The sequence below is a fragment of the Meriones unguiculatus genome, chromosome 10 (assembly GCF_030254825.1).
Source record: "Meriones unguiculatus strain TT.TT164.6M chromosome 10, Bangor_MerUng_6.1, whole genome shotgun sequence".
NCBI lineage: Eukaryota > Metazoa > Chordata > Mammalia > Rodentia > Muridae > Meriones > Meriones unguiculatus.
In genome coordinates this window covers 60587337-60602612 of record NC_083358.1, presented here as the reverse complement: position 1 = coordinate 60602612, position 15276 = coordinate 60587337, and the positions used below count along the sequence as shown (strand labels likewise).

The 15276-nt window shown below is 45.6% G+C and overlaps 1 protein-coding gene across 4 annotated transcripts in view; it reads left to right on the top strand.

Moving 5' to 3' along the window:
- The first annotated feature begins 364 nt into the window (after window positions 1-364).
- Window positions 365-15276, top strand: part of Syde2 (synapse defective Rho GTPase homolog 2) — a 32180-nt gene continuing 17268 nt past the window's right edge. Inside the window, exons 1-3 of one of the 4 annotated variants that reach the window (XM_060392573.1) lie at window positions 365-1699; window positions 9370-10062; window positions 11979-13069. In XM_060392573.1, the coding sequence (XP_060248556.1) occupies window positions 517-1699; window positions 9370-10062; window positions 11979-13069 (2967 nt within the window). In that variant the 5' untranslated portion in view covers window positions 365-516. The remainder of the gene's footprint in view (window positions 1700-9369; window positions 10063-11978; window positions 13070-15276) is intronic. The other 3 variants (XM_060392574.1, XM_021653151.2, XM_060392572.1) reach the window with 3 other exon arrangements.

Genomic DNA, 15276 nt, shown 5'->3' with positions numbered 1-15276 from the left:
TAAATTCCTTTTCAACAGCTCCGGAGTGGGTCGGGGTGGGGGGCAGGGAACTGATCGGAACAGCTCTGGAACGTCGCTCCGGTGAGATACACCTGCACTCACGGTCGGTCCATCCAAACAGTCTTTTGTTCCTCTCAAGTTAGGACTTGCGGCACGGGAGCCACGCCTCACCCGGGGGGCAGCGGGGAGGGGCAGGGGAGGGTGGCGGGGTGGCAGCCCGCCCCGCCCCACCTTTCCCTCTCCGCAGCCCCGCTGGCCCCGCCCCCGGAGCGCCCACCTCGGGAACGCAGGGCCGCGGCCCGCGCGCCCCGTCGCGGCTCCAGTTCCGGGGCATGCGCGCTGCGGCGCCCGAGCCCTCCTCCCCCCGCCCCACGGCCCGCCGCTCGCAGAGTTATGCCAAGTATGTGAAGAGCTGGCGAGGACCGGCCGCGGTCATGGCGAGCCGCCACCTCCGCCCGCGCGGGACCCGGAGCCCGCCCCGCGCCCAGGGCGAGCCGGGCTGCTGAGGCGGCGCGCATGGCGGAGCCCCTGCGGAGGACGCTCGGCCGGCTCCGGGAGCGGCGAGGTCCCGGGGCGCTCGGGCTGCCCGCGGGCGCCGTGGCGGCCTCGCTCCCCGAGGGACGCTCGCCACTTGGCGAGCTCGTGGGTCCCCCCGGCATGGAGCGGCCCTCGTGGGGGACCGGGGCGCACCCCGAGCAGCCGTTCGCGCGGGTCCCCTGGTCCCGCGGGGCTCGGGAGGCCGCCGCTCTGCTTGCTAGCGTCTCCCCGGGCACCGAGGGCAGCGGCGGCGACGACGACGGGGAGGACGAGGGCGCGGACTACTACGAGAACCTGCCCGCAGGCTGCGCGCCCGAGGGGGCGGAGGCGCCGCGGGCCTCGCCTTCCCCAGCGGCGGGCTCCTCCCCGGGGATGGAGGGCGGCCGCCTGGAGACGGGCAGGCTGCAGACCCAGTTGCGAGAGGCCTATTATCTGCTGATCCAGGCCATGCACGACCTGCCCCCTGACTCGGGCACGCGGCGGGGCGGACCCGCGGGAGGCCGGGCTCGGGGCCAGCCGCCGCCTCTCCCCCGCGGCGCAGGGGTGCGCCCAGCCTGCAGCCCCCGAGGCGGCGACCGCCCTCCGCGGCAGGTGTCCCCGCCCAGGTCGCCTCCGAGGGAGCCGCGGCTGGGGAGGCCGCCCAGTCCTCGGAGGCGGCTGTCCAGCTGCCGGAGTCTCGAGAGCCTCCGCGTGAGCCCCCAGCCGCCTCTGCTCCAGCGGTGGGCGAGCGACAGCTGCATCAGGTGCGGGGTGCACAGGGACAGGGACGAGCCCCCGCCACGTGGAGGTGGGATGGACGGCTGGAGCCGGGGCAGCCACAGGGCTGCTGCGCCCGCCGCCCTCCTGCCTCCCCTCTGCCGGGACCTCGGCCGGTCCTCCGGACGTCCCTTTAGGGATCCCACGGGGACCTCTGTGATATGCAGTAGCCGAGAGGACCGTCCCGAGGAGCCTGCCCTCCTCAAGCCACCTGCGGTGACAGTCAAGAAGCTGCAGAAGTGGATGTACAAAGGACGCCTGCTGTCCCTGGGGATGAAGGGTCGCGCTCGTGGGACAGCACCCAACGTTCCCGGAGCGCAGGCAACCTCACCAAATTTGGGCAGTTGGAAGGTGCATGAAAACCACGTCCTCTCGGTGACAAGCGACCAAAGAATCACACTGACAGGTAGGACACTTTGCAGTCCATACGCTAAGCGACGCCGTGAGCCTTCAGTGCAGTGGTTCCCCACCTTCCTAATGCCTTTAATTCAGCGCCTCAATGTTGTGTCGACCCCCAGCCATGAAGTTATTTTCGTTGCCACTTCATAACTGTAATTTTGCTACTCTTACGAACCGAATTGTAATTGTGTTCTCTAATGGCCGTAGGCGACCTCTGAGAGAGTCGTTCAAGTCTCTAAAGGGGTCGAGACCCACAGGTTGAGAACTACTGCTGCAGTGTTTACCAAGTGGGCTTCTGCCTCCGCCAGTGTTTTTGCAGACGGTCGCGTGACCCTGCCAATGTCATGCATTAAATCTTGTGTTCTTCTCGCCCTTCCCCCCACTCCTCCTCATTCTCTCTCTCTCTCTCTTTCTCTCCCTTCCTGCTTTTTCCTTTCTCTTTTCGTTTTTCTATTCTCCAAGAGTCAGCATGCTTCCTCCCTTAGGGCAACAGTGAGGAAAGGTTTTAAGTATTTTACATGCCTTTTCTGCAGATTTTGAGAAGGGCGGCTTCCTTGATTTTTCTCTGTAGCTCTAGGCAAACCCTAATACTTGGGAAGTTTGTGAGCCAGAATTCAATCCAAGGTAGAATTTTACAGGCTTTATTACCCATCATTTTACTTATTAGACTCTTTTTCTTCTTACCCGGGCACTCACGCACACTTGAGCTCAGACATACCCGTGAGCGCGCTGGATATGCACACAAGCACAAGCACCACATCACAAACTAACTCAAAGCTAAGATTTCCTTCACTTGTAGAAAAGCTAGGATACTGGTATTGTAATGAAAATCAGTGTCACTCAGGTCCAAGTCCAAGCACCTGAGGTCACTTGAAACTTAGGCAACACTATTTATAGAAGAAAAATAAATAAATTTTGTTTGTCCTTATATAGTATTCAAGTTCTTTGGTTTGCTGTGCGCCTGATTTTTAATTATCACAGAAGACCTAGTTTTAGAAATCTCTGAATTTTGTTGTAAATATCAAAAATTTTCTGATGAAAGAAACAGATCAAAACCGTGTGGTGTCTTGACACCCCTTTAAATGCAGAGACTTTCAGTGAAGAGTTTTTAAAAGTAAGTGCTGAAGGTATCTGAGTGTCTCATGGCAAGAACACACACCAGTTCAGTGTGGTTGCTTGGGCCTTTTAATCCCAGCACTCTGGAGGCAGAGGCAGAGGCAGGTGGATCTCTGTAAGAGACCAGTGTGGCCTACATAGTGAGACCCTTTTTTAAAAAAAGAAAGTAGGAAAGAAGAAAGATTCCACATCCCATAGCATTGGGTTACTGCACACTAACTTTAAACAATAATCACAAGTGTGGGGAGAAACAAAGTTCCCAAAAGTTCTAATTAAACAGTGGCTTTGTGTGATAGACAGTATACATTCAGCAATAGACCCTAATTCTTCTTCACCTGACCAAAGGAATAGGGGCCTGTCAAAAGGGGTGCACTTTACCAAGCCCACATCAAAAACAAAAGCTTCCCCCAGATCTAAGGTACTTGTAACCACAAACCTTACCCTCATGGCCTTTATTTAGCCCCCTTGACTGGTTAATTCAACTCTGAATGATAAATTTCGTTGGTAACAAAACTCTTATAAAAACATTCATCATCGAATTACTTTACTAGTTATGCAGATATTCAGGGAGTTAAATAAATATATTTCCTCATAGGATGAATTTGTTGCTTCTTCCATCATGACATTAAATCTGGAAGTGTTAACAACTTCAAGAAACTAAAACCAAATATTGCAGTTACTGTAGCAGTGTTTTCTATGAAATTTAACCTAAAGCTGCCAAAGTTTCTCCTGCCTGAACTTTGTCTTCCTCACTATTTCTTTCACATCGATTCTTTAGGAAGTGAAAATAACAAAATAGTTTTTAGGTATCTAAGAACTATTGCTGGATGGTTAAAACAGTTTTTCTTAGTTTGCTGGTCTAAGACCATTCTGGATTCTTTCACCAGTTTTCCTGGAATCCTTTCTCCCCCACCCAAGATAAGGCCATTGTCATTCAACAGCAAAGAAACTTACAGGTTAAGGAGTTTGCTGAAAGTTCCTTGGTGATGCACAGATCCAGACTGTCCTGGGTTCAAACTCAGTTCTCAAGACTAAGAAACATCCATATAAGGTCAAGGAGATCAGAATTCTCTAGAGGCTTGATCCAATTAATTTCATTAAATGGCTTGGCCTGAGGAGATGGAAGGAATTTTATAAAACATGGTTTAGAATGCTAAGTAACTTCCTGCAATAGTGTAGGCTTTATATTAAAATAATAATAATAGTTTAATTTTGTTCAGTTTTCAACTAAAGTATTTATTAAGATTTATTTTATGTGTATGGGTGTTTTGCCTGCATGTATGTATGTGCACCACATGCTTGTATGTATTTTTGTGCACTACATGCCTGCCAGGTGCCCTTGGAGGATATCAGATCTGATACCCTTAGAAACAACTGTGAGCCTGGGTGCTGGGAATCAAACCCAGGTCCTCTTCGAGAACAAGTGCTTTTCCCTGCTGAGTCATCATTGCTTGGAGAATTTGTTGAGTCCAGAGTGGTAGAGTACCTGGATTTGATTACAGATCCCCTCCCTTCCCCCAACACACAAAAGAGAGTAAAATAAATTTAAAGCTGTTTTTTTTTTTAAATTATATAGTCTATTTGAGCATCACATTCTTAATTGTACAGAAGATGCTCAGTATTCTAAAGGGCTTATACCACATTTTCTGTATATTCATACAGCTATTTTCTTTCAAAGTAAAATTACAAGTCCGAAACATAATAGCTATGTGATGGGATGGAGGTACCTAATCTGAGTGTTTTTTAAATGTTTGGAGACTATTATGGCAAATGCAAACAAAAGTGGTTTTCTGTTTTGTTATCTGGCTTCCACCAAGAACCACTAACTTTTGATGGTATTATAAAGCCAGCAGCCTGGTGCATTTAAGTGTGTTGTAGTGTTCACAGATTGGCCAATTTGTTCCTAATTGAGATGATTATTTAAGAAATCTGAAGTCATTACATGTAGTAAATATTGTCAAGTTTCTGCAAGCCTTAAGATTATGAAGGAACCATAGTTTATTTGCCAACTGCACTTCGTTATAAATCTTTACAAAAAAGTTTTAATTAGCATGCAATTTTTAGAAATATATTTTGAAGCACCATTTGAACTATTTTGGCGGTTTATTGTGTTAAAAGTGTACCTGAGCCTCTTTGACTCCACTTTTGCTTCTGTGAAAAAAAGACACAGTGAAAAAAAAAATTTAAGGTATTGTTAATTAGATGGCGTGATCTCTCTTTTTTTGTTTTTGTAGCCAGCGGTGGTCTTGAACTCCAGACCTGTGCCTGGCCATTCCCCATCTATGCTGTGCAGGGAATCATGCCCAGGGCTTTGTGCACACTAGGCTAGCACCACACCCACTGAGCCACATCCCCAGGCTTGTATGATCTTTTGTTTGTTGGTTGGTGACAGAGTCTCTGCATAGCCCTAGCACTCACCTTGTAGAACAGGCCGGCCTTGAGTTTACACAGATCTGCCTGCCTCCTAAGTTCATTACAGGCCCTCCCCCACCCACCTTTCCCTTCCCTTCCCTTTCTTTCCCAGTTATCCCCTCCCCCCCTTTCTCTTTTTAAAGACTTATTTGTATCTTATCTGTATGGCTGTTTTGTTTGTGCACCACTAGCATGCTGGGGGCCCATGCAGTTGGAGATGGTTGTTAGCCGACATATGGGGCCGGGGAATAGAACCTGGGTCCTCTGGAAGAGCACAGCAGTCCTCTGAATCGCTCAGCCATCTCTCCAGACCCTCCAGCTAGTATGGTCTTTAACCTCCAGACCCTCCAGCTAGTATGGTCTTTAACCGTCTTAAATGAAGTTGATACCGTGGTACAGATTCATCTGTATCTTTTTTGAAATATTTGAAACTCTGGTTTCATTATTGTTTTGTTTTGATTCCTTGTACCCCCACTCTGCCAGCACCTCCAACATTAGTAGCAGCAAATGAGCGGTTTCTTTCTGACAGTCTTCTGGCTTTAAATCCCGTGCTGAGACAGTTTGGCCTTCCGGCCTTTGGAAGCAAGTGCAGCTTTTTTTGTTTGTTGCCTTGGAAGAGTGCCACAGAACATTGGAGTTGCTGGTGGCTGGAAAACTTTGAGAATTACAAAATCAGCAGAAAGTAGTGCCCTGTTGGTTTCAAAGTCCCGTGCTTCTAGACCAGTGGTTCCCAATCCTTTGAGGCCGGCTTGGGCTGTTTTCTAGGCCCTTGCTGCAGAAGGTGTGCTTCTCGGTGTTGCAGAAGGATGCTTTTCAGACAGTGTTCGTATGGATCCCTGGAAAACCTCCTTAAAGTGCAGATTCAGTAAGTGTGGGCAGGGCCCTGGGATTCAGCATTTTCACAGGCTTTCAGTAGACAGGTGGCGCTGTTCGGAAGGCCACACTTTGGTAAGGATCTGTGTCCCTCGGTTTTGGAGACACTTCCTTATTTAATGCTTGATCCTTAAACTTACCACAGCAAGAGCGAAGCACAGAGTTCTCTCTGCTTCAGTCTTGTATGAATCAATAGTTAGTGCTTAAAGTATATGATCATTTGAGTAGTTGTCTTACTTGCTCCCATTTCCCAGGAGGTTCTGGAGTCTGACCGAGAGGAAGAGTGATGGGCAGGGAGAGTTACTCTACTTCTTGTGGCTTCTTTTCTTGGGCTGCTGTGAGAGGCCTAAAGTAACTGGCTTCCTTCACTTGGCAGGCTTTGGGAAGACACTGCCTTGCCCCAGGTCATTAGAATTCTTCTGGTGTGAGTGGATGGACTGCAGCCGAGAGAGGCCTCGGGGAGCGCTGAGGAGGTGCCCGGCCAGCCACACTCACTCTGCTCACCTCATCTGTGCTGCTCTCCCCCGCCGCTGCCTCTTACTTTTGTGGAATTGAAAACAGTCTCAAAGTTTTCCCTTCTACTTGCTTAGTCTCAAAAGTGAACATATAATTTGATTGAGGGTTTTTATTGCCAGTCACAATAAGTGTCTGTCCTTATCACACTCTACCTCCTTTCAGATTCATCTGGGAAATGCACATACAGGTTCAATTTTCTTAAACAATCAAAAACCTAGGCGTAGACCAGTATCTGATGCTTATAAGAATGTTGTTATTTGAGGTGTGTTTTGTTTTGTTTTTAAGATAGCGTTTCTCTGTGTAACAGAGCTCTGGCTGTCCTGGACCCTCTTGGTAGACCAGGCTGGCAGAGATCCGGCTGCCTCGGCCTCCTGATTACTGGGATTAAAGGTGTGTGCCCCACTATGCCCTGCTAATGGAGATTTTTTTTTTTTTTAAGAGAAGGAAGGAATCTACTTTCTGGAGTAGTCCGTGGATACTATACACTTTCACTTGATTGAAGTGCACAGCGGGTTAGCTGCTGTTGTTTTGAGACAGGGGTTAATTACTGAACAGTTAAATGTTCACTAATTCTAAGTTAGCTGGCTTTGTTATGAAATAACCATTGAGAAAATAAAATTGGCTCAAGGAGTTTACTGCCCTGCAGCCTACTTTCTCAGTGAAAAACTTACCAAAAATTGCCACTGTTGCCTTATCTTACAGATATTAAAAAATAAAATCACTTTAATTAGAACCTGAAAATTATATCAGTTAACATGTATAGTTAGTTACAAAAGAGTGCTTTTTACCCTGCAACTTTGTATATTTATTTCTATATTATATCTTCTTGTGTATATAATATGAAGCAAAATCTAACTATTAAGTTAGTGCAATTGAATTAGGTGTTACTTTTTAGCAGAAAAAGGGAAGGGAGAGAAGATTGCACACAGCTTTCCAAGTTTAGTGAGAGACCCTGTCTCAATAAAGCAAGATGGAGGGGCCAGAGAGAAGGCTCAGCACTTAGCAGCCTTGTTCTTGCAGAGGACACAGGTTTGGTTCCCAGTACTCTCAGTGGCTTACAGCTTTCTGTAACTCCAGTTCCAAGGGACCTGATGCCAACCTCTGACTTCTACATGGATATACACACAAGCACTGTCATACACCACACACACAAAGGAACAAAAACAGTGTCTCAGAATATAATTATTCCTTTTAGCATTACATTTTTATTAAATACATTAACTTGCTTAGATGTAGGATGCTAATAGCTTTATTTTTCTTACCACACTCCCTTGGGGAAAAGAGTAAGAGTGCTATTATTAGGGTTAGAAAGGCCTAGTTTTGAACATCACTCATGCTCAAAGGATTGCTGTAGAGCAGTGGTTCTCAACCTGTGGGTCGCTACCCTTTTGGAGGGAGAGGTCCAAATGATCCTTTCACAGGGGTCACCTGAGACCACCAGAAAACACATGTTTACATTACAGTTCATGACCGTGGCAAAATTACAGTTATGAAGTGGCAATGAAAATAATTTTCTGGTTGGGGCCCACCACAGCCTGAGGAACTGTATTAAAGGGTCACAGCATTAGGAAGGTTGAGAACTGCTGCTGTAGAGTGTCAGGGAATTCAGAACTTCTTGGCTGCGTTCGCTCTCCTTCCTGGCACAAGGAGTTGAGTAAATCAATGACTTACATAGCAGGAGCTCTTAAGAGCTAGTCTAGTTTATATATTTAGAACTGTTTCAACTCAAACCTCAGTTTGGGAGTGAAGGATTTGCTTTGACTAAGCTGCTTGGTTGGGTACAAGTTTAGGGCTTAAAAAGGGAATGGTAAATTTGCATTTTTAAAGATTTTTTTTTTTCCAGTAGATGGAAGGTTACTGAAAGCCTTGATTATATATATGGACGTAATTTGTTGTTTGTTATTAAGCTTATCATAGCTTAAAGTTGTTATCACTGCTATTAAGTCATTATGCTTCATTTGCTGTAACAAGAGGAATTAGCCATATACACATGCAGAGTGGCAGAACACTATAATGGCATTATTTAAAAACACAGCGCCATCTCAGCTCTCCATAGTGTGGTTGTATTTTAGTTATGTGCAGTGAACTATTGTTGGGACAGATGTGCGCTTGGCTTAGTCCCTGCCACTTGCTGCAGCTCTTGGAAGCATAAGCTTCTTTAGTTGCAAGTAAGGTTACACTGTAACACTGTAACACTATGCTGGCAGACAAGAAATGTAAGTGTCTGGGGTCTTCACTGGACTGTGGGAAAAGGGTTATTTTGTTTAGTATTAATCTGCTCCTTAAGTTGGTGCTTTAATTAATGTTCTTGGTTTTTGTTAAAATTTGAAGGCTCTCATTAAAAATTAATCTTTATGAAAATGAAAGAATGTTACTGGTTGCTCATGACTTCTAGTCCTCATGAGTTGGTTATTATTCAGGTATCAATTAAGTGTATTGTTGTATAAAAAGTGTTCTTTAGGGACTTTTTATAAATTAGATGTTTTGCTTAGGGTAAGACCTGAGCACAGTTATATCTTACAATAGACAATGCTAGCTTGTATTTTTTTTCCTTAGACTTTCATAACATTTACATACCCACTTGATTTCTAAATTGAAATTCCATTTCGGTAGAAAAAAAATAAAGTTTTTTCTGGTTTGTTTTTTGATCTATGAATATCATTAATATCACTTTTATTTTTAAACATTTTAATTACTGGTCTCCAGTGACATGTGTTTCCCGCTATACCAACCTAATTTCCCTCTTTTTCTCCTTTGAAGCAGACTTATTTGAAAATGTCTACGGGTCTCCACTGAAGAAGAGAGAGCCAGAAGATGTAAAGGGTACTACTGAGCTTAGAGGTCACCAGCCCCTCAACAGCATCACTGTCTCGAAGAAGCGCAATTGGCTGTATCAGAGTACCCTGAGGTCCCAGAGTCTGGAAGAGAGAAGGCGATGCCAAGACAGTTATTTTTCCCTCTCCCCCGTGTCTCCACACAGACGCCAGCCATCGCAGCCTTTCTGTAAATCCCCCAAGGGACACTGCACACACGCGGTGTGTAACGCGGCCAGCTCTCCATCCCCACGAAACTGCTCTCTAGACTTAAGTGAGGACAACGATGCCGACGATGAAGGGGAGATATGGTACAATCCCATCCCTGAGGACGAGGACCTCGGCGTAGCAAGTGTCTTGAGGCTGGGGGAGGCAGAGGCTGCTGCCCCGAAGCTCCCTGCTCTGCGTGGGAGCATGTCGTCTGCCGGGGACCTGATGAAGGCCGAGCCTCACGGCGGAGAGCTGCTGTGTCCTGCTCAACACACGGCTGACGAGCACACGGCGCAGTCCAGTGGAATTTGTTCTGTAGATGCCGTCCGTTCTGCCGACGTTCCACAGCAGTGCAAGCAAAGGTCGGGGCACAGGACCCGGGAAGGCTCGATGGCGGAGGACGGCCCCGTGTTGAAACCTGCTTTTACAGGTAAAAGTGGCTGTCCACCTGATTTTCCTTTCTCCTCTTCAGGTGTTTGATGGTTCCTAAAGCCGAGCCTGGACGACGTCTGTCGTATATGTGGTATACCCTGGCCTGATAAAGTGAAGACATTGCGGGCCTGGAGAGGCGGCTCAGCATTCAGCGTGCTGAGCTTGGGTGCCCACGCCCACGTCAGTTGGCTCACAGCCGCCTATAACTCTGGCCCCCAGAGGATCCAGCACCTATAGTTTGGTACATAGCTTTGTATATTTAAGCATTTTTTCATCTTATATTTGCTTGTCATGGCTGTTTTGTGATTTGTCTTTTATAGTCGTAGTTTCAAGGAAGATAGAATTTTGTGTTTTTAAATTTTATTGAATTTTAAAAATCAAAAAGTTTTTGCTCACATGTGTATGCATGTCCATCAGGGACAACCTTGGCTGTCTGTCCTCATCGTCACCTCGTGTGAGGTAGGTCTCCTTTAATTGTTCACCACTGCGTCCCATCTTGCTGTGGGAGCACTGATCACAGACACACAGAAGCACGCCCGACTTCACATTGAGCCCAGCGGTTTGAACTCAGGTTCCTGCGTTCATGCAGCAAACGCGCTAGTCCTGAGCCATCTCTTCAGCCCCCCACTTTAGTAGTAATAAATTCCCTCTTGTCTGCAGTAGAAGCTCTAACATAACAAAATATTTCATTTTAATGATTAATGACTTAGGAATTGTTTACTAACAGTTTATAAAAATAATCAGAATATTAAATTCCTTAAAAACTTAGGAAAACTCAGAGCAGGTTAACGCACCAGTTATAATAAAATAGATTATAGTGAAATAGGTTAATGCTAGGCTGAGCAGGACCCCAATTACTCCAGAATGTTCTAGACCACTGAGCCAGTAAGACTGTGTTGTGATAGGCTGTACAAGGGATGCTTTGTCCCGTATGCAAGCACCCTGCTCCTTACTAGCTGTTACCAAAAAAGCCTGGCACACATACTTATAATAGTCGGTTTTCTATTTACAGACAATACTTGTCTTTAGGTTGCAGAGATATACAGACAACACTTGTCTTTAGGATGCAGAGATATACAGACAACACTTGTCTTTAGGATGCAGAGATGGCCAGGAGGAGACTTGTGTGTTAATACTTTAAAGAAAGGTCATACTGATTCTGAACAGATGTGTTCACATTTTAACCCTGAAATAGTTTCAACAAGATTAGATTCTGGTAGTAAGGTTATTAGATCTTTATCTAAAGGAGTAGACAAAATCTGAAAATTGAATATTAAATAATTGCAATGATACTGTATTTTTAAAGGAAATTTTAACTTATTTCAGAACATATTTTTATTTTGTGTGATTAATTTGAAAACTTGGGAACATGTACAAACTCAAAAATGAAATTAATTAATCTGTTCTTTTTAACTGGGAAAGCTTATTCTATTCTATCTGTGTTTTACCAGAACCAGCTTACCAGGAAGTTTAATTGGATATACAATATCCTAACCGAGTTTTAGGACAAAGAAGGCCTCTTTCCTGCCCAAATTACAGACTGTTTGGTTTTTAACTTATTTTTCCCTAAATCAACAGCACTTGGCTTTGGAGGGAGTAAATACAGAAGCACCATTGTGATGGAGAGTTGCGTCTCTAGCTGGGTGTACTGAGATGGAGGCTCTTCCAGTCCCTCCACATCTTAAGCCACTGTTCAAGGCTCTGCACTCACTGCAGAGGGAAAAGGAACCATGGCCCTGCATCCCAGGCTTCAGAACAGCATGTGGGCAGGGGCTTATCTCCTGTCAGAGTGAGACCCGGTTCAGCTCCCAAGTACGAAGCGGGAGGTGTTTCAACCCTTGTGAGAACCAGTCTCCCTGTAAAGTAGGAATAAAACAAGAAGTCTTTATAGTATTGTTCTTTCTTCTTTTTAAGGTCCTGGGATTGTAGTTTCTACAAATAGGACTGAACTGAGAGCTCTGGAGCCATCTTCTCCAAGCCCCAGCCCTGTGAAGAAAGGCAGCTCAATTACTTGGTCTTTGCCAGATAAAATAAAATCTCCACGTACTGTGAGGAAACTTTCTATGAAAATGAAGAGGTTGCCAGAATTCAGCCGAAAGCTGGGTGCCAGGGGTGCTTCGCACTACATAAACAGTCCAGATGGCACCCCTTCTCTATCCAAATGGAACTGCCGAGAAATTCCTCATAGTGTTATTCTGCCTTCTGCAAACCCAACCAGGAACGTAATAAGCCGGTACCATCTTGATACGACCGTATCTTCTCAGCACAGCTACCAGAAGAAAGTCACCAGGAGCTCAAAGTATTCCTGCAAGGGTGGGTACCTCAGCGATGGAGACTCACCCGAACTTAGAACTAAATCTAGCAAGCATGGATCCGAGCATAAACTTGGAAAAGGGAGAGAAACCGTTCCAAGCAGTTGTAGCAAAAATGAAATAGATGTAGGTGCCTTTAGACACTACAGCTTTGCGGATCAACCCAAGTGCTCACAGTACATATCCGGCCTCATGAGTGTGCACTTCTACGGCGCAGAGGGTTTAAAGCCACCCCGGATAGATTCCAAAGACGTCTTTTGTGCAATTCAGGTAGATTCAGTGAACAAAGCCAGAACAGCTTTGCTCACCTGTCGGACAACGTTTTTAGACATGGACCACACCTTCAACATAGAGATTGAAAACGCGCAGCATTTGAAACTGGTGGTGTTCAGCTGGGAGCCCACTCCAAGGAGAAATCGAGTGTGCTGTCATGGCACGGTGGTCCTGCCCACCTTATTCAGAGTGACAAAAACACACCAGCTGGCTGTCAAGCTTGAACCCAGAGGCCTCATTTATGTCAAGTTGACCCTGATGGAACAGTGGGAGAATTCTCTCCACGGCCTGGATAAAAACCGAGAATCAGTAATGTTTGGTGTTGACATTCAGAAAGTTGTAGAAAAAGAAAATGTAGGCTTGATGGTGCCACTGTTGATACAGAAGTGTATCATGGAAATTGAAAAGAGGGGCTGTCAGGTATTTCACTGTGTTTCTACTCTCCTTTACTGGTTGGTTGTTAGGTATTAGGGAAAAAGAATTCATGCCGAGGTTTAAAAAAAAAGATTTAGACATTTCCCCAGCCTGCAACTCATTATTTTTGGAGCGTGTTCCATATCTTAGCTTTTGTTGCTGTGATTTGAGAATGTGTTAGCTAGTTTCTTGGTTATGTCCACATGGGCTTAGGACTGGAAAGGACTAGAGTTCTTTACAGTGACTTGCCTAGAAAAGCTGGAACACAGAAGGGTACTGTCCTGCATTTCTGCATGCTTTGAAATTCTGGGACAGTTCCAACATGGATCCCAGGCTCTGGCTCTACACCCGAGTTTAACCCCGTGCTTAACCCTGTCCTCTTCAGAGGTCCACACTTACTGGGCCCTTTACTCCAGGCCAAATTTGAAATGAGGACAGCTCCGACTGATGAGAACACATATCCATGTTTTGTTTTGTTTTTTAATTTTGTTATTTCTGTGTATGAGAATTTTGCCTGCATGATGTGTGTCTGGGTCCCACAGAGGCCTGAGGAGGGTGATGTCTGCCCTGGAACTAGATTTACAGACAATTTTGAGTTGCTGTGTGGGTGCTAGGTATTGAGCGAACTCCTAGAAGAGCAGCCAAAGCTGCTGTTATTTGTAACACAGCTGGAAAATGGTACCCAGAAGTAGGATGTGTAACCAGGAAGAACGTAGTTCAAATACGTGATTCTGTATCTAGTTTATGTTGTCTCTTTGGACAAAGCATTTACGTTACAGCCCAACTTTTAGTCAACTACATTTCATTCGTAAAGTTTCCCATTTCCTCTTCTACCCTACCCCCATCTATGTAGAAAGCTCAGAAATTGGGTAGATTTTAAAGTTAATCATTAAATAGATGCTTTTCAAACTAATATTAAAATAAGGAGCTTAAACTACTATGCTGTAGCTTAATTTTTGAAAGACATATAAAACAGATGTGTAAAGACTGTTTTTAGCAGTGATTCTTACTTGTATAAAATTTTAGAAAGGTTTCTTTTAAGAAAGGTTTGCCGAGGGTTGGAGAGATGGCTCAGTGGTTAAGAACACTGGCTATTCTTCCAGAGGACATGGGTTCAATTCCCAGCTGTCTGTACCTCCAGGTCTAGAGTATCCAACAGCCTCATAATTACATGCAGGAACACACAGGAAACAAACACCAATACATAGGAAATAAAAAATAATAAAGATTTCCTGGAGCAGCAAGATGGCTCAGCAGGTAAAGGTTGTTGACTTGAGTTTGATTCTTTGGATGAGCGTGGTGGAGGGAGATAAGTTTGAGACCTGCATACGTGGACCATGGCACACTTGTATGAATAACTAAGTGATTGCAATACAGAATAAAGATTTCCTGTGACCTAAAGGCCTTCAGTAGTGCATTTAGAATTATATGTTGCTTTCAGACCAGCTAGGTAACTCAGGCTGGTCTTGAACTCCTGATCCACCGCCTTTTCTTCCAAAGTACTGACATGGCATGATATACACTAGAGATGGCTCAGTGGCTAAGAGTTCTTGCTGCTCTTCCAGAAAATCCAAGTTCTATTCCCATGTATGGTAGCTCATCTCCTCCTGTAACTCCAGCTCCAGGGGACACTCCTGGATCTGTACTCATGTACAGACACACATATAGTTAAAAATCATTCTTTGAGGGCTAGAGAGTTGGTTCAGCAGTTAAGAGCACTGGCTGTTCCTGCAGAGGATCTGGATTCGCTTCCCAAGCAAGCATGTGATGGCTCACAACCGTCTCTAACTCCACTTCCAGGGGACTCAACACTCTCTTGGCCTCCATGGGCACTAGACATGCACATAGTACAGTCACATATGTAGGCAAATGCCTATACATGTAATAGAATAACATGTAATACAATCTAAAAGATCATTTTAGAAAGTGGTATACTTCTTTTGAGTCTTTCCTTTCTCCCCAACCTGCACACACCTGCAGAGAGGCCAGGAAGACACAGGCTTACTATACCTGCACCGTGCAGCCTACCACACATGGCCACATCTGAGGTTTTGTTTGCTCTTTTGTTAATAATTGCTCTTGATTTTTCCCTGTGAAAACCATTTGAGGTTCGCACAAAGACAGGGTGTGCCACCGGCATGTGCTTCTTCTGGATGCTCTGGATGCTGCTGCCTCTGCCTCTTCCGATGGGAAAGGTCACACTCATAGCCTTT